Source organism: Microcaecilia unicolor, chromosome 11 (genome assembly GCF_901765095.1).
Source record: "Microcaecilia unicolor chromosome 11, aMicUni1.1, whole genome shotgun sequence".
NCBI classification, from domain to species: domain Eukaryota; kingdom Metazoa; phylum Chordata; class Amphibia; order Gymnophiona; family Siphonopidae; genus Microcaecilia; species Microcaecilia unicolor.
Window position 1 is genome coordinate 84,267,643 of NC_044041.1, and position 20,450 is coordinate 84,288,092.

At 42.0% G+C, this 20,450-nt stretch overlaps 1 protein-coding gene across 1 annotated transcript in view; it reads right to left on the bottom strand.

Annotated features, from left to right (window-relative positions):
* Positions 1–20,450, bottom strand: part of UBXN6 (UBX domain protein 6) — a 64,423-nt gene that overhangs the window by 12,651 nt on the left and 31,322 nt on the right. Inside the window, exons 6-8 of the mRNA XM_030218920.1 lie at positions 14,895–14,970; positions 14,728–14,812; positions 12,656–12,875 (exon numbers count right to left, since the gene is read on the bottom strand). Of these exons, the coding sequence (XP_030074780.1) occupies positions 12,656–12,875; positions 14,728–14,812; positions 14,895–14,970 (381 nt within the window). The remainder of the gene's footprint in view (positions 1–12,655; positions 12,876–14,727; positions 14,813–14,894; positions 14,971–20,450) is intronic.

The following is a 20,450-nucleotide window of genomic DNA, read 5'->3' on the forward strand; positions in this document are numbered from 1 at the left end:
TGTACATTTTTGTTTTATCTATGCTTTTATGATTTTATGTTCATAGATATCCCATTTAAGATGATTGTTCAGATATTATCATAATGTCCTTTAATATGCTTATCCAGCATCACTATCTCAATCTCTTTTTTCACAACACAGCATAACCATATATCTGCTTATAATATGGTTTCACTCCGGTTCACTATTTATTTTTACTTTGTCTTGTTTCTATTTATATTCAACCTTTCATTTCAATTCACATCACCACTGCGGACATATTTTTGATCTACATAGTTTTACATACATTCATATACATGAGCTCATTTCCCTTTTTTTTAATGCTTTCATAATATTACACAAGCGATAAACTTGTTACATGCAACTTAGGAATCAAAAGAGATCAAATATTTGAACCAATATATACTCTTACACAGATATTAACCAATAGAATAAAATATTCACTTTTGTCCCTTCCTTAGGCCGCAACCAAAAGGGGAGTGACAGATAAATCAGGGAAATCACTATAAGAAAAAGAAAAAAGGAAACGCTTTAAGCCCACCCACCTATATTTTATCTAGCCTTACTGATATTATAGTCCTGACACCCTCTTCAGATCTATGAAAGCTCTAAGTTGATCTGGTGTAAAGAAAACATACTTAACTCCCAAATATCTCACTATACATTTACATGGTTATGCTAACAAAAAAAGTTGCCCCATAGTCTTCATCTCTTCTCTCATTTCTAGAAATGTTTTTGTTGAGTAACTTTAGTAACATCAGGGAAAATCCATAATTTTTGACCGCAAAACTTTTGATGTATATTCTTAAAATATAAAAATCAAAAAGGGAGACGACACAAGAAGAATAAAAAAATAAATAGATTTATTGAGGTGATATGACTCGACACAGCTGTGTTTCGGCCCAACTGGCCTGCGTCAGGAGTCTAAATAAAACAAATTATTTTAATTTAAACATATGAATATATAATAAGAAAATTTTTAATTATTTTAAACATGTAAATATGCAATAAGAAAAATTTTTTTAATTTAAACATATGAATATACAATAAGAAAAATTTTAATTATTTTAAACATATAAATATGCAATAAGAAAAATTTTTTTTACAATAAAAAAGGTATGTACTACAATCATTGGTCCAATGCTTTCTATGAGACATTTTTGTATATATATAACAAGACTGACTGTATATACTATAAAGGTGACTAAGAATGGAGAAATAAAAATGCATACATTAAAAAAACTGATGAGAGTACCAATAACTCTACTTTGAATTATGTCTATCAATAAATTTCATATTATCACTAAAAAATTAGATCATTTAAAAAATATATATATTTATAATTTCATTTCTAAATGTACTATATATACATATAACAATTTAGTGATAATATGAAATTTATTGATAGACATAATTCAAAGTAGAGTTATTGGTACTCTCTTATCAGTTTTTTTAATGTATGCATTTTTATTTCTCCATTCTTAGTCACCTTTATAGTATATACAGTCAGTCTTGTTATATATATACAAAAATGTCTCATAGAAAGCATTGGACCAATGATTGTAGTACATACCTTTTTTATTGTAAAAAAAATTTTTCTTATTGCATATTTATATGTTTAAAATAATTAAAATTTTTCTTATTGTATATTCATATGTTTAAATTAAAAAAATTTTTCTTATTGCATATTTACATGTTTAAAATAATTAAAAATTTTCTTATTATATATTCATATGTTTAAATTAAAATAATTTGTTTTATTTAGACTCCTGACGCAGGCCAGTTGGGCCGAAACACAGCTGTGTCGAGTCATATCACCTCAATAAATCTATTTATTTTTTTATTCTTCTTGTGTCGTCTCCCTTTTTGATTTTTATATTTTCTACAATTTTTATTTAATTTCATTTTTAATCATTTTTTCTTCTTTTTTTCTTTTTGTCGTTCCCCTCTTTTTTGTGTCATCTTCGCTGTTTTTGATTATTGTTGTTGTTGCGAAGACAGGTTTCTTCTGTATTTCTGACAGTATTCTTAAAATATAACATAAGTATAGCATTAAAGTCTTGCTCAAATACAAATGAATTAAAAAATGTAGCCCTGTTCGTTACTTCTGATAGTGAATCCTCTAAGATAATGAAATATCTTTCAAATCATCACACTTCTCTTCTTGCTGAATTTGTTCCAATTCTTCAGGGAACCCCCCCCCCCCCCCCGACTCTTTTTCACAGGAAGAAAATATATCTTGTTTATTGGAGGAATATTTTAAGGGGAAATCTTCAAAATTTCAACAAGGTATTTCTTAAATAGTTCTAAGGGGAGGATTCCTACTGGCTTTGGAAAATTCAAAATCCTCATATTCAAACATCTATTATAGTTTTCAATTTGTTCTATTTTTTGACGTATACTTAAATTGTCCTTCATAACCACTGAGACATTTTCCTTTATATTTGTAATATCGTTTTGAGATCTTTGTACCTGGTCATTAAAGTCTTGTTTCAGTCTGTCCATCGACTTAGAGAGTTGGTCCACCGTGGAAACAAAATTCATTGTTTCTTGAGTTGATTTTGTAATCAGGGAGTTCATATTTTCTATAGCCTGCCATAGAGTGTCGAATGTCACCACCATGGGAGGGATTCAAAGATCCCTTCCTTCCCAAGATCACAGTAACCGCCGTTAACTGTTCCGGGGGAGAACCATCTCCACAGGCCCCAATATCCGCGTCTTCCGAATCTTGTAAGCCCGCTTTCTCTTCCCGCGTTACGGTGGGACATGGTGGGATTCCGGCCTCCAGAAGGGAAAGCGTAGTCTGATGTTCAGAAGGCGTCGGGCTCCCTTTCCCGACGTCCAAAGGAAATCCAACTCCGGTCTCAATCAGTGGGCGCCAGAGAGTGAAACTGTCTATCGTCTGCTGTTTCAGAGAGGATGCAAGGGCTAGAGAAGGTGAGGCTCTAATAATCCCCTTTCTTCAATGTATGAAGCATTTTGGTACAGAGAAACAAGGATAAAACTCCAGCAAGCGTTCAGTCAGTCTCACTCCTCTCGGCGAGTCAGCACCATCTTAGCCACTCCCATGGCATTCTTGCAAGACTCCCATGAGCTCATTTCCATCTCATGACGTCTATTTCATGTCACTACCCCAAGCGCTTAATTTGGCGGGTTTCCTTGTACTTTTTTTATTTATGCTGCTCAGTTTGCTATGCCAGCACTATACACAAGCTCATTTACATATTGTGATAGATTTCGTTCCGCCATCACCTTTCAATGCTCGTCCTTACCAAGAAAAGCTTTTTCATTAGACTGCATCATTCACATACTGGCCTGTCACACAGTTTTCAGATTCTTGTATGCTGCAGCATTCTAAAGCTGTTTGCACTTATCTTTTATATCATACACATTAAAAGAGGGGGTAGAGCACTTCATAACGCTACAGTTTTCACTTGGCATTTTGATGGCACCTCTATTTACAGTTTCCTTATTACGCAATACAGTTTTATGTTTATGACCATGATATGTAGCCACAAGACCTAGGCTATATATTCTCTACTTTCATGTATTCTCCATTCAAGATTCTATTTCCTTCATCCCATATGTTTTAAGCCACAATATGCATTATAATAAGCTTACCTAAGTTTGGACATCAACAATGTGTATTTCAAGTGGATTTCCTTTACCAAATGTCAAAGCTAACGGCATTACGAAGAGGGACTATGATGACCTTCACAAAAATATGGACGCTATATGAACAATTACAAGAGCAAGATCAATCACCACGGGTCTAGCGGGAGGGAATATACAAGGTGGGGGAATGGGGGGGATTAACTATGTAATAGCTATATGATACTGTTTAGATGTCAATGTATCTTGAATGGTTAACAATAAAAAATTACTTAAAAAAAAACGTGTATTTCTATTTTAGTGGTATCATCACTTCTAGAACGTTATTGTTCTACATGTTTTATGACTTTCTGAAGCTGATCGGTTTGCATCTTTACAGTATGTTTTATTGTCTTTTATCTCTCATTTGCTAACACACGAAATCTACCTAAATATGTTTTATAAATTTCTTATATATAATTTATACTTATGTTGACGGTGTTTTTATATCACTATATTTTTATGCTGTAGATCTCCAATGAAGGCTTTTTACCCAAAACATGGCCCGTGTTAGGTTTCCTTGGGTCAGTTTACCTTTGGCAATAAACTTTAGAATGTTCTTACTCAGCTGTTTGCCTTGATCATTCTGTACATGCCCGCTTTCACCCTTGCTGGGTTTCTTTTTGTGGAAGGTGTGTGGATACTCTGGGTTTTTCTTTCTCTGCTGTCACAGATAACACAACAGTGAGAAACACAGAACAGCGCAAAACAACCTGATGATGGGTAAAAACCATCAACTCTCCATAAGTGAGTGATGACTCTAACTATATAAAGAGCTCCAAACTCAAGAAACTAGGACTGCATTTCAATTAAAATTTTTAATCAATTAATTGCACAATTAAAAGTAGAATATTTATTTCCCACTGCAGGCTCCTTGCGACTCTGGGCAAGTCACTTAACCCTCCATTGCCCCATGTACAAAATAAGTACTTGTATATAATACGTAAACTACTTTGACTGTAACCACAGAAAGGCAGTATATCAAATCCCATCCCGTTCCGCTTTTGGTCTGTAGCTCACACTTCCCCACCTCACCCAGGGTTCAGCATCTGCCCTCACCCTCTCAATACTCCTACTGATCTACCTTAAAGATGGTCTTCTGCTGGTCCTGGGAGTGGCCTCCTCTGACATCAGTTCCCGTTTCTGCTTGGGCAGGACAAGTCAAAGGAAAAGCTTTGGACCAGGCAGCATATGTGCAACACTGACACTGGAAAGGATCAACAGAAGGCCACCTTCAAGGTAGACTAGAGGGATATTCCGGCACCAACAAAGAGCATTACGTATTTGAAAAGCAGTTTCCCTCGGTGTCACTCTGAGCACTTTACCACTTACAGTAAAACTGTAATCCAAAAGAAAAAGGCCATCTGTATCTCACTTGTTCAGATCTGAGCTTAGATGTGATCCCTCTCAAGTCGCAATGACGGCGCAGTATAAAATCGGGGATACATTCACAAAAGGGAAAATTAGGTTCATACCGTGATAATTTTCTTTCCTTTAGTCATAGCAGATGCAGCCATTACAGATGGGTTGTGTCCATCAACCAGCAGAGGGAGATAGAGAGCACACTTTTTTCAGTGCCTCATACCAGCTTGCTCCACTGCCTCTCCTTCAGTAATTGAAGCTTCCAAAGCAGTATAGCAAACCGCAATGGGAATAACATGAGCTTTCCTCACAGCGAACGATGGCCCTACAACAAAGAGCATTAACTCAGAATGGAGGGAATGAAACATCCTCCCGAAGGGCATAAACTCATCCTCCACTGAGACATAACTGGAGGGAATAAACTCATCCTCCAAAGCATGAAACTGGAGGGAATTAAGTCATCCTCCTTTAATTGAACAAGAATCCTGAAGACTGTTTCTGACTTTCTCCCAAGGACGGAATCTCCAGGAAACATGATAGCAATCAGACAGGGAGGGATCATGGCTGCATCTGCTATGACTAAAGGAAAGAAAATTATCACGGTAAGAACCTAATTTTCCCTTCCTTGTCATCAAGCAGATGCAGCCATTACAGATGGGATGTATCAAAGCAATCCCTAGATAGGATGGGAACAAGCCATACCACACGCCAGCACTTGCGCTCCAAAATGTGCGTCCCTCCTGGCAGCCACATCCAGCCTGTAATGTAGGGCAAAAGAGCTTAGAAGCCCATGTTGCTGCACTACAAATCTCTTGAAGAGAGAGTGCTCCAGTTTCAGCCCAAGAAGAGGAAATTCCTCTAGTGGAATGTGCCTTAAAGGCATCAGGCGGAGACCGGCCGGCAAGCAAATAAGCTGAAGAGATAGATTCTTTGAGCCAGCGGGCCATAGTGGCTTTAGACGCTGGAGACCCTCTGCGAGGACCTGATAGCAAAACAAACAGATGATCAGAGGTCCTGAAAGAGTTAGTAACTCGCAGATACTGCAGCAGAGTCCTGCGCACGTCCAACTGGTGCAATTGCCCAAAAGATTCTGGAAACTCCTCCATGACAAAGGAGGGCAATAAAATAGGTTGGTTTAGGTGAAACGCTGAAACCACCTTAGGCAAGAAGGAAGGCACGGTCCGAACCGTGACCCCGGACTCTGAAAATTGCAGAAAAGGGTCTCTACAGGACAGGGCCTGGAGCTCTGACACCCATCTCGCCGAAGTAATGGCCACTAAAAAGATGGCTTTCAGTGTCAAATCTGTCTCTGAAGCACGCCGAAGCGGTTCAAAGGGAGCACCCTGAAGGGCTTTCAGCACTAGCCCCAGGATCCAAGCTGGACAAGGTGCACGCAAGGGAGGACGGAGCCGAAGCACCCCTCTAAGAAACCGTGCCACATCTGGATGAGCAGCTAAAGACACGCCTTCAACCTTGCCACACAGGGAGGCCAACGCTGCCACTTGCACCCGCAGGGAATTATAGGCCAAGCCTTTTTGTACACCATCCTGCAAAAAGTCCAGAATCGGCGAGACAGGAGCCCGCAGGGGTGTGATCTCTTTGGAAGCACACCAGACTTGAAACTGGCGCCAAATCCTGGCATAAGCCACGGAAGTGGAACGCTTGCGGGCTTGCAGGAAAGAGTGGTAATTACTTTATTGGAATAGCCTTTGAGGCTCATTTTCAAAGCACTTAGCCTCCCAAAGTTCCATAGAAACCTATGGAACTTAGCCTCCCAAAGTGCTTTGAAAATATGCCTCATCGTCTCTCAATTGCGCCCTCTCAATCGCCAGGCCATAAGACCAAATCGGCCGGCATACTCCATGGTCACCGGACCCTGTGACAACAGGTTGGGAACCAGAGGTAACTGAAGGGGATCCTCTACGAGCATCTGTCGGAGGTCCGCATACCAAGGCCTCCTGGGCCAATCCGGGGCGACGAGAACAACTTCTCCTGGATGCAGCCGAATCCGCAGGAGCACTCGCCCTATCAAGGGCCACGGAGGGAACACATACAGTAGGCTCGGAGGCCAGGGTTGAGCCATGGCATCCAACCCCGCCGAGCGAGGATCTCTCAGTCTGCTGAAGAAGCACGGGACTTTGGCATTGGTGCTTGTCGCCATTAGATCCATCACGGGCTTGCCCCATTTGGCACATATCTGCAGGAATACTTCGTCTGCAAGTTCCCACTCCGCTGGATGGATCTGATGCCTGCTTAGATAATCGGCTTGCATGTTGCTCTGACCTCCAATGTGAGCTGCCCACAGAAACTGTAGATGCAGCTCGGCCCAGTGGCAAATTTGTTCGGCCTGCGCGGCTAGAGCTCTGCACTGAGTGCCGCCTTGTCGATTTATGTAGGCCACTGCTGTCGTGTTGTCCGACATCACTCTGACAGCCAATCCTTCCAGGGTCACTTGAAAGGCCAGAAGTGCCTGAAACACCGCTTTCAACTCTAGGAGGTTGATGGACCACTCCGACTCCTCGGGTGTCCATAGACCCTGGGCATGCTTCCCCTTGCAATGTGCGCCCCAGCCTTTCAGGCTGGCATCTGTCACCACTAGGCACCAATTGGGGAGCGCCAGCGGCATTCCTCGCCGCAGCATGCTGTCCGAGAGCCACCACTCCATGCTGAGTCGGGCCGCAGGGAGCCAAGAGAATCTGCATTGATAATCCTGAGATACTGGAGACCATCCTTGGAGTAGAGCATACACTGTAGAGGTCTCAGGTGCGCTCTCGCCCAGGGCATCAGTTCCATGGTGGCCGTCATCGATCCAAGCAGCTGGACAATGTCCCAAGCTCGCGGGCGGGGCATCCTCAGGAGCAGACGGACCTGATTCTGAAGCTTGCACCGCCTTTGCTCGGGTAGGTATACATACCCCGAGGCTGTGTCGAACCTGGCCCCCAAATATTCTAGAGACTGCGAGGTGGTCAGGTGACTTTTGGCCAAATTGACGACCAAGCCCAGAGATTGAAGTACTGAGACCACTCTGGCTGTGACATGCTGACTCTCTGCAGCAGAGTTTGCTCGAATGAGCCAGTCGTCCAGGTACGGGTGAACCTGAATACCCTCTCGCCTTAGAAAGGCAGCTACTACCACCATAACCTTTGAAAAGGTGCGGGGAGCTGTGGCGAGGCCAAAAGGCAAGGCCCGGTACTGGAAATGCTTTCCCATCACTGCAAACCTCAGAAACTTCTGGTGTGGGGGCCAAATTGGAATGTGCAAGTAAGCTTCTTTCAGGTCCAGAGACGTGAGAAACTCTCCTGGCTGTACCGCCTCAATGACGGAGCGCAGCGTTTCCATGTGAAAATGCCACACTCTCAGGGACTTGTTTAATTCTTTTAAGTCCAGAATAGGGCGAAAAGACCCTTCTTTTCGCAGCACCACAAAGTAGATGGAGTAGCGGCCGCAGCAGTGTTCGGCGGGAGGTACCGGGGACACGGCCCCTATCTGAATCAGACCTTGCAAAGTCTCCTCTACCCCCGCCCGTTTGGCAGCAGAACCGCATCGGGACTCCACAAACACGTCTCTTACAGGGGCGTGGAATTCTATTCTGTAACCGTCTCTGATCAGGTCCAAGACCCACTGATCTGAGGAAATGTTGGCCCACTCCTCGGCAAAGAGGGAAAGATGTCCTCCGATGACAGGACTCGAGGAGAGGGCCGGCGCACCATCATTGAGAGGGTCGCCCCTGAACTCCAGGCCTTGAGCCAGCGGCTGTGGAACGTTTGTCCGAGCGAAAGGAGTTCCTCTGCTGAAAACGGGCACGAGAAGTGAACCCAGCAGAACGCCCCGGGCGGTACCTTCGAGCTTCACGGAAGCGAGGCCTGTAAAAGGAGTGGACTGCCGCACCCTTAGAAGAAGGCCAAGGCCTATCTTCGGGCAAGCGCTGGGGTTTAGCCTCACCCTGGCCCTTCACAATTTTCTCCAACTCCTCACCAAACAGGAGAAGGCCTTGAAAGGGCAACTTCACCAACCTTTGCTTAGAGGCCATGTCCGCCGCCCAATGCCGTAGCCAAAGAAGACGGCGAGCCACCACTGCTAATGCCATGTGTTTAGCCGAAGCTCTGACAATATCATAAAGGGCGTCAGCAAGAAAGGACAAGGCCGACTCCATCCGCGGAGCCACATCTGAAAAGGGCTCCGCTCCATCACCGGGCTGTTCCACTGCCTGTTGCAACCAAGCCAGGCAGGCTCTAGCAGCATAACAACTGCATGCAGACGCCCGAATAGTGAGACCTGCAAGTTCAAATGACCGTTTAAGTGCTGATTCCAGTCTATGGTCTTGAATATCCTTCAGGGCAACACCTCCTTCAACAGGGAGGGTAGTTCTCTTTGTCACAGCTGTGACTAGGGCATCCACTTTAGGCATAGCAAAGCGAGCCATATGCTCCTCACTCAGAGGGTATAATTGCCCCATAGCCCTGGGAACTTTCAACGGTCCCTCGGGGTCAGCCCATTGAGCCGAAATAAGCTCTTGGATGGAGTCATGCAAAGGAAAGGCTCGAGCAGACTTTTTGGTACTAGCCATCCTAGGATTCACAGAGGAGGCTGAGCCACTGTCAGGGTTCTCAATAGAGAGAGCCTGCAGGGTATCAGAAATAAGCGCTGGCAGCTCATCACGGTGGAAAATCCTCACCGCGGAGGGATCGTCTAGATCCTGAGTCATGAAGGCCTGCCAGAGTCCTCCGAATCCTCACAGCCCGACCACGGGGGGGAAAATGGAGGTGCAGCACTCTCTGAAGGGGAATGAGCCCTTCTGCGCTTCATATTCTGCCAATTATCAGGGAATAACGCCTCAGAGGGCATACCCAGGCTAGAATCCACCGGGGGGGGCATTAGAAGAGGCCCCTGCAGGGCTTTGTGGGAGAGCTCTTTTAAGCATGTATGCTTTATGCATTAATAAGACAAAATCAGGGGAGAAAAACTCACCCTGGGCACCCGGATCTCTGCCGAGGCTAGTAGCTCTCATATCAGCCTTACTCCGAGGCCTCCCCCGGGCTCAGGACTCTCCGTCTCAGCGGAGGTCGCGCCATGTGGTAAATTCAAAATGGCGTCAGCTGCCAGCTCAGAGCGCGAAGAATCGTCGCTCGCCATGCTTGGGCCGGCTCTAACGTCTGTACAGCTCGATTTACAGAGCCCTGCTGCTGATCTGCGCTTGCCACACTTGGAACAGCGCTTTACATTCTCTGCAGCCATCGCCGAAAACGGCGGTAAAATTCAAAATGGCGGTTCGCGCCAAAATCGCCCCGATCACGGGCCCACCCCGGAGTAGTCAGAAAACACTCTTACCTCACTGGACCGAGTATCACAGCTCCGGTCCCACAGAAAAAGGCAAGGAAAAAACCTGTTCCTTTTTTTTTTTTTTTTTTAACACTGAGGAAAGCAGAGGTAAATAGAACTCCGGAGGCTCAGGTGAGTGGGAAAGGCAGGGAAAGAGCGAACCTATGTGCCTGCATCCACTGTTGGTGGGGAAGGACAGGGAAAGCTAAGCAATGTGTCCACATCCACGGAGGTATGGGTAAGGCAGGGAAAGGGCCTTTAAAGTGAAGCTGCTTTAGCCTCCAACACCCCGGCTAACAACTGGCAAGCCAGGAGCCACCTCCAGGCAGATTTTTTATGGAGCTCGACGATGCTACAACCACTCTGCTAGGGGAGATACAGATTACTGAAGGAGAGGCAGTGGAGCAATCTGGTATGAGGCACTGAAAAAAGTGTGCTCTCTATCTCCCTCTGCTGGGTGATGGACACAACCCATCTGTAATGGCTGCATCTGCTTGATGCCAAGGAAATGGCTATTTCATATCTGGCTCAACTAATCTTCTCATGCTTTCTCACAGCTACTAAGATTGTTGTCTGTAATGAAAGCTATGTGCTGAAGAAAGCAATGTCCTTTGCTAAGGTTGTACACGCCAGGTCCAAAGCTCTATGGGTCCTTTCAATTTTTATTTTCTGCGGTGATAATTCCACCTGCGCCAACAGACAAGAAGAGAGTTTCTGCACAACAGTTTTGGTACTCCAGGTTTTCTGGTATGCCCTGAATCCTTAAGTTATTCCTTCTACTCCTGTTCTCCAAATCTTCAATTTTATCAAAGAGCTCTTGTTGTTGTTGCAATTGTTCACCTCACTTGAGAAAAAAATTTGGTGATCTGCTCTGCTTGGTCCTCTGCACGCTGTTCCACTTCCTCTATTCAGTTCCAAAGCTTTGCAATATCAGCTCTAAGCAAAAAGCCTATAACAAAATTCAACTTCTAGGGGAGGTGGAAGAATTTGTGAGAATAATCAGCCTACTGTCTTCGAAGAACATCAGCTACAGGTAAGTATCTTTGCTTTCTCAGAGGACAAGCAGGCCTTCTTATTCTCACATCTGGGAGTCCCTAGCCACAGGCTCACGTCAGCTTAACATGTTAGCAAGCTGCAACTTCTGGTCACCTATGCACTGTACACCCAACTCTTCACTAAAAGGGTGTCCTTCTGCACCCATCCCACTGTGTCCAAGTTCCACCTCAACCAGTCCTTGCCTCATTCTTTCTGAGGCCACAATGTATACCTCGGACTGCAGACAGGCTCGCCTTCCTATTTCAGGGACACCGAAAACCTTCAGAATACTTCATTGCGCTTTGTCACCTTCAACCCTAATAAACTAGATGCCATCTTGATCTGGATTGAGGACGTTACCTTCCGATACAAAAAAATCTGTGCCCTCCATCTCAAAGCCATGACCATCTCCACAGTCAACCTGAGGACGACTCCTCTTGCAGAAATCTGTAAGGCTGCCATCTAATCTTCAGCATATACCTTCACCAAAGGTTACTGTCTGGATTCCCCACAGGATGCCACCTTCAAAGAGGAAGTCGTCCGCAACATTTTGATTAATAGTCCACCTCCCAGCACCTCGGGTCACATCAAACTCAAATCAACTTAAATCATAAAAGACCCACAGCTATGGAAATCGCCTGCGTATCAACTGCTTGTCTGCCGAGAAAGCAAAGTTGCTTACCTGTAATGGGTGCTCTCCGTAGTTAGCAGGGTAATGCAATCATGCTATCCCACCCACCTACCCCACTGATAGAATAATTCGATGTTGAGTGAATCTAACTAGTGAACCTACAAACTATGTGACATCCTGACATCAAACGCCTCCTCTAGCCCACTACCTGCCAAAACTTGTCATTAACTAGAGGAGAGCTCCAGCACGTTAGCTTTATTGGTGACATTACCAGATAGAGTGGCTACATTCCCCTGTTGTCTACAGAGAACACCCATTACAGGTAAGCAACTTTGCTTTCTTGTCAAGGACACAAAAATACACATACAAAAAGCTAGTAGGGTGATAGCCGAGTAGGAAGTCAAGCGTTGTGTCATCACTATCTAACATCCCCCACTTTAGTGGTAGATTCATCCTGCTGATTGAAGAATGTGATGTAGCTAGAGGATCACCATATCTTACACTGGTTCTGCAAGGAATATACAGCTCACTATGTACCTTGTATGTTTCCAAGATAAGTCCGTTTCAAGGCTTATTAGTACATGGCTCCTGATTCTCACTGTTTCCTAAACTTGTAATATCCTCAGTTACTGGATATTCAGGATATAGCCCACTCACCTTTGTTTCTGTTCACGTTTTATCTCATCAATAGTGAGTTTGTAGAAATCATCAGGAAGCTCGAACTGGGATGCCTGTGCCGAGGGTTGAAACACACATGGCTGGCGATCCAGTTTTGCCTTAACTGCCTCTGCACTCAACAGTCTCTCTTTATGTTGCTGAAGTTGATCCAGGTTTGCCAGAACATCTTCCTTCAGCACATAAAAGTCTTCTGTTGTCTCTGCAACACAAATAAAGCTACTTATTTCCCGTAATCTAAACATGGTGGGGCACAGATATAGTACCTGCACATAAAATCTCAGCAATTGTTTTATGAACAAAGAATTGTAGAAGCAGGAAGAGTTACTTTGAGCAGCATAGATATTGGAATGTATTTAACAGCTGATAAGCAGAGCTTGCATTAGTGTGCATCTCGCCCTTCCTCTTTTACTATGATACTACATTACTAAACTAACTTGAGATCTTATTTTTTGGAAAGCAAGCTTTCACCTTTACAGTGAAAGGGGCATGCATTATGGCAGAACAAATAACCCACATGACAAGCACAGAAAAGTTTCTGTAAACTCTAAAAAAATAAAAAATAAAAAAATAATAACAACAATTAAAGTAAAAAAAAAAGTTTCTCTAAACACTGCCTTTCTACTATGGGTGAAGGGAATTGTAATTTTGATTTATACATTGGCTGTAACCAGGTTACACTAAGATAGAATATATTATTACACCACTAGTACTTTCAGCTTTTTTGTATTATAACGTGATATTGTGTCTTGACATGCTACCTTGTACCATTATAATGAAATATTATAATATACTATATATCATATCATGATATATAACCAAGTTATACTAACATTATTACATCACTAGTATGTTCAGCTTTTTGTATTATAGCATATTGTGTCATGACATGCTACCTTGTACCATTATATATTATACTATACTGTATCATGATATGTCATGCCATGCTATATCATGATACGCTACCTTGTATCAAGACATATGTATCATTATATGCTACCTTGTGTCATGATATATGATTTATCATGCTATCACATGTGACAGCATATGCTACCTTGTCATTAAATGCTACCTTAGAATAAGTAATGCCACACTGGGAAAAGACCAAGGGTCCATCGAGCCCAGCATCCTATCCACGACAGCGGCCAATCCCTCCAATGTCATATGACAAGATAAAACCACATGTCGACAAGTTATATGTCATAACATGCTACCATATAACGTGATTTTATATCATGACATTTTACTTTGTCAAATGCTATTTTATATTAAGACAGGCTACCTTGTCATGACGTGACTTCATGTCATGACATACTAATTTATATCCTGACATGCTACCTTTATTACACATGACATGTTAAGTTGTGTCATGACATGTTACCTTCTCATATTTTATATCATGACATGCTAACTTATAACATACTATTTATCATATGCATATTTATGAGTTACAGCAACCACCTGGGTGGAGAAGCTAAGTAGAATCTTCTTAAAACTATTATATTGTATTCCTCAGTTTTTTGGCTACAATAGTATTTTCTTCGAGTTGGAGTTGTTTTCTATTGTGGCTTGTTTCAGGGGATTGCTGAAACCCATGATAAAAGCCATTTAAGGGAACACCATCTTTGTAGGCGTCCCTGGCTGTTGAGGTTTCCTTTTTTAATATATTTTTAAAGACAAATTCCTGGGTTAATGTTGAGAGCAAATTAAGTAGTTCTGGTTCTTATGCTATTTCATATGACATGCTACCTTGTGTCACGACATATGCTACCTTGTTATAACATGCTATTTTATATCATATGTCATGACATGCTATTTTATATCATGAAATGTGGGACATACCATATCATGACTTGCTATCTTGTCATATCATGTGATTATCATGATGCTATCTTGTGTTATGATATGCTATTTCATATCAAGACATGCTATTTTATGCAATAACATGCTATTTTCTGGTTATGACATGTTATATAACACTACTACACTGTTTCTTCAGAAGTAGCTAGCCTCTAATCCTGGTTCAATTCCTAAAGCCAAGGCATTCTTCTTACCTTGTTCTGGAATAGGCAATGCTTTTTTCTCAAACCCAATGGCCTGAAAAAATTCTTCGGCTCCTTCAAGACAGCTTATCCTCTCCTAGGAAAGGAAAACATCAAACACATTATAAAGGTCCAATGCCCTTAGACCACCTGTCAGCATGCTACGAATTGAATTTTACCTGGAAAATTCGATTTGACACCTTGATTTTTTGGTATTTCATGTCATCAGGGTGATTACAGATATTCTCCAAGTACCTGGGGGTCAGCAGACAGAAGTTATTTTGACAACATGGTACATAGTAACATAGTAGATGACAGCAGAGAAAGACATGAACGGTCCCATCCAGTCTGACCAACAAGATAAACTCGTATGTGCTACTTTATATGTATACCTGACCTTGATTTGTATCTGCCATTTTCAGGGTCCAGACCGTAGAAGTCTGACCAGCGCTAGCCCCGCCTCCTAACCACCGGTGCTGCCACCCAATCTCTGCTAAGCTTCTGAGGATCCATTCCTTAGCAAAGATTGGGTGGCAGCTCTGGTGGTTAGGAGGCAGGGCTAGTGGTTGGGTACAGATGCCTTTCAGCTGTAATTCAGTCATCTGAACAGGAAATGAATTTATTTGTTCTTTTAAAAAATTTCTTCCCTTATTCAGAGAACCCCAAGGTATGTCACAAGGAGAAATTAGATTGTACCTGCTAGGTTTTTTTTTTTTTTTTAGTCCCAACAGATCAGTCCAGAAATTGTGGGTTATGCCTATCTACCAGCAGGTGGAGATGGAGAGATACAAATTGCGCTCTGCCATATAGAATGCTGTGCAGAAGAACAAATTTTAAAATTTTCCCCCCTCTCCCATAAACATGAAAAAATCTATCCAAGAAATCTTCAAATCTAGAATAGCTGAACGGCTGAAATGTATCTGAACAGAGAAGACAGAACAGGCATATTTAACAACACAGAGAACAAAAATGCAGGTTTCTGAACAGATCAGTTGGGACCAAAGGAAAGAAAAATTAGCAGATTACATCCAATTTCTCCTTCCTTGGTGTCAAAAACATATCGTTTCAAAAATTGTGGGAGATATCAAAGCAGTTCTCAAGTTAGGTGGGCATCAAAAGCCCAAGCACTGAAGCCTCAAAGGAAATTTCCTCCCTGGTTGAAACATCCAATCTGCAATGTCTTGAGAATGTATGAAGAGAGGACCAGGTGGCAAATCTGCAAATTTCTTCCAAAGGATTTTACTCGTGATTCCGCCCCTGAAGCGGCAAGACTTCTAGTAGAATGTGCTTTGCAACCACTAGGGGGCAGTTTGCCCACTAGAATATACAAGGAATCATTTCTTTTAACCAATGAATGATGGCAGCCTTAGAGGTAGGTGAACCTTTTCTGCAACCTGCAAGAAGGACGAAGGGATGGCCCAAGTGATGAAAGTCATTTGTGACTTCAAGATACCTTAGGAGGGAATACCAGACATCAATAATTAAAAAAAAACCATAAATCTCTTCCATATTCCTATTGGAAAAAGGAAGAGAAGAATGAAGGACGATTTAAATGACACATAAAAACTATCTTCAGAAGAAAACAATGGAAGAGTCCTGATGGACACTTTGGCTTCCATAAAATAAAGAAATGAGTCTCTACAAAAAAATGTGAATTTCCAGAGACCCTCCTAGCAGATGCAATAGTGGAGGAGTGGCCTAGTGGTTAGGGTGGTGGACTTTGGTCCCGGGGAACTGAGGAACTGAGTTCAATTCCCACTTCAGGCACAGGCAGCTCCTTGTGACTCTGGGCAAGTCACTTAACCTTCCATTGCCCCAGGTACAAATAAGTACCTGTATACAATACGTAAGCCGCATTGAGCCTGCCATGAGTGGGAAAGCGCAGGGTACAAATTTAACAAAATAAATAAATAAATAAATAAATATTAGAAAAACTGATTTCAAGGCAAGATCCTTTAAAGTAGCCAACTTAAGAGGCTCAAATTGAACTTTCTGGAGCAACCCCAGCACTAAATTATTTATTTGTAACCATTTATACTCCACATTATCCTGAACATACTCAAGTTCACTGTGGCTTACAATAAATAAATAAAAATAAATAAGCAAAGTAACCTCAAATGTAAAATAAAAGACATATGGTCACAAAATGCCTAGCCACCCACATGGGGTTCCCCATGGTCACTTAGACGGTCTATCTCCAGCACCTCAGATCTGCCTGCACCTGCCACCTGTGCTCTACACTAGCACCCTCTTCCCACCGACTGAGTCACAACCACCTCTGAGCAAGTCTCCCAATCTCAAATTATCCCCAGTGATTTCTAGGTTACTGGAGGCCACACTCCCAGTGGTCCCACAGTTCACAGCACTCACAGACCCAACACACAAACCACCAGGATTCTTTATCAGTCCAGACAAAAGAGGCAATAAACAGAAGATTGCACATTTTTTGTTCACTGTTCAATTTTTAAGACAATAAACAATCAGCAAACAACAACAAGTAACTGAAATATGGATCAATTATAACACTAACTAAACACTTGTTTACTTTCTAGAAAGTACCTGGGAAGATCAGGACATATGCTGCTCACAGATTATCAAATATAACTGATCACAGGGCCTTAGCAAAAAGAGATCCTGCTCTCTTTTCTTCCTGGCTAAGACTGGGGCAAAAACCAGTACAATCCAAATGAAACATGACATCCTGGGCCAATCAGAGCCCAATCAACAAGATTTCAAAAATATACTGCTGCTTGCTTCCTTCCTGTTTGTTAAACGAAAAAGAGAGAACATTCATTTTTTTTCTGTAATAGCTTACAACAAAAAACACCACCTGCTGGCTAGTGAAATACTAAATAATCAGGTTGACATATGATTGCAACAGGCAAAGAGTTCCACCATTTAGCACCTTGATATCTAAAGTCAGACGTGTGAACAACTTATAATGCATATTTCTTGCAGTTTGGGAGATGAAGTCAAACGTAGTCCCTGGATCCAAAAACTAAATTATATAGGGGAATGTTTATTAAAAACTGCATTTAATCCGGTGTCATGCCACAGTATTTAAAAGACAAAAATACAGGATTTGAAAATAACCCTGTCTTTGATAGGTAACCAATGCAGCTTACATAGTAAAGGAGTGGCTCTATCAAAGCTCGACGCTTTGAGGACAAATCTAGCTGCAGTATTTTGGGCCATTTGCAATCTCTTTAGGACACCCTCCTTAAATCCAGCATAGATGACACAGCAGTAATCAAACAGAGTTAAAACAACAAATTGAACTGGCAACTTAAAGATGTAAGGCGAGATATATGATCTGATTCTTCTCAACTTACAAAGGGACTTGAATTTATTTACTACCAAGAAAACCTGGGACTCAAACGTGAGATGACTATCAGCAAGATATTGTCTAAGGGACAGGATATATTGTTGATGGTAAAACAATTACCTAAATTACAGTTGAAAGGATTGGTTATTACGAGAAATGTAGTCTTATCTCTATTTAAACTTGAATTCAGAAGCCAAGGACTCCAGCAAAATCAAGACCAAACCTGATATTAGAGAGAATTTCCGTAAGTCCAGCCCTGAAAGAGACAGATTGCAACATCATCCACGTAAATTAAAATGTGAAACCCCACTGCCTCCAGTCTTTCACCTAGCGGGGCCATCATGACATTGAACAATATCGAAGATAATGATGAACCCTGTGGTACACTTCATAATTGGAGAATTAGTCCCTCTCCAATATATAGTATTCACTCAACTTGCACAACAATGGAATAACTAATTCTTCACTATGAGGAATCAATAAGCTCTATTCATAACAATACGTCTAGTTCGTTGGAGGAAAAAGGCCTCAGTTTCAGCTGGAAATCCTTCTTAGCAGATTTGGAAACTTATTCAATGTCCCAACTACATCCAGCATTTTTTCTATCAGCAGCCCCCCCCCCTCAAAAAAACCCCCTCCAAACAAGGTCCAATACACTTTACTGTCCACTGGATTAACTAACTGAATGGGTCTTTTACTAAAGGTTAGCTGGGCCCTGTGCAGATTAACTCGAGCTAAGCTTTAGTAAAAGACCCCCTCAGTGCACTCTGCAAATATTGCACATGATTTACAATGACCACATTTTTTGTGGCCACATTCACTAATATCCTGCTTCCCGTCTCTTGTCGGTAACAAAGCCGGACTAAGTATTTCTTTCAAGTTAGATTCTCTGGCGTATGCTATGCGCAATACCTGCTCTTTGAACACAGGATGCATCTTCATAACTTCCTAGTTTTTCCTTAAGATTTTGCCACCACTTCCCCCCCCCCCCCCCAAGACAAACTTCAACACACAAACATCTATTTCATCTTTTTGCACATTACTTAACAACCAATTTTTTTTTTAATTACATTTGTACCCCACGCTTTCCCACTCATGGCAGGCTCAATGCGGCAGGCAATGGAGGGTTAAGTGACTTGCCCAGAGTCACAAGGAGCTGCCTGTGTCAGGAATTGAACTCAGTTCCTCAGTTCCCCAGGACCAAAGTCCACCACCTCAACCACTAGGCCACTAACCCTAACCACTAGGCCATTGAATCTAGCTTGTGTATATGCTGTATGTAATACTATTTTTGGATATCTTCTTTTCATTAAGGCTGCAGAAAGTTCTCTTGCTTGTACTGTAAAATCTCTTTCCAGTGTTTAAATTCTATAAAACTTCCAAAACTGGGAGTACGGTAGACTCTCCTTTCATTTCCTGGGGTGACAGCTCCAATATTCAAGCATCATATTACAATCTGTGGACTTTTTGAATAACCTGGTCACAAAGGATCCTTCCCTTTGCACAATCAACTCATCCAGAAAATTAATGGATTCAAAGAACTCTCATGTAAATTGTAATGCTGGTTTACAACTGTTTAACCACAACATAAATTCTTACATAACTACTTCTGAACCTTTCCATAAAAGGAAGATGTCATCTACAGATCTTCGCCAATTTATCTGTAAACGGTTGACTGTTCAATCCATTTCTTTTCAAATCTCATCATAAAAAGATTAGCTACACTGGAAGCAAAAGCAGCTCCCATGGCTACCCCTGAAGTTTGTAAATATAGGGTGTCTTGAAATAAAAAGAAATTCTCCTTTAACACTAATCTAGCAATCTTCACCAAAAAATGCAACAGAATCTCACTGAGCTTTGGTCTTTTCTTGAGTGCTTCTTCTATAACCCATATTGCCTGATCTTGAGGTATCGAGGTATACAGCAACTATGTCCAACGTAACCATCTGGAAGATCTCTTTCTTCCTTTGATCCACTCCTGCAATAATATTTTAAAAAATGTGCAGTGGCCCTAATGTAAGACGGTGCCTCTTCTACCAATGGCTTAAGAAAATGATCACAACAACAGATCCGATTCACTCTACAAACTTATTACAAAACAAAACCCACTGTGAATCTTGCATATGGCACACTGAAATACAACTGTACTGATATAAGCACAATGTTGCACTGATTTAATGAAAATGTGAATATGGGAGGAAAAACCTCATACTACTGCGGCTCAACACGGTTACTTACACCGGATCGCAAACTGAAGCTTACCGGTAATAATAGAGAAACACAAGCCTGATGTACAGGCTTCTCTGAGAAAGACACTTCTCCAGAATGCAGCAAATATAAACAAACTACTGAGTCAGCCCTCTTTTCCTTTTCCTTCCAAAGGAAGGAGAAGTTTAGCAGCAGCTGAGAG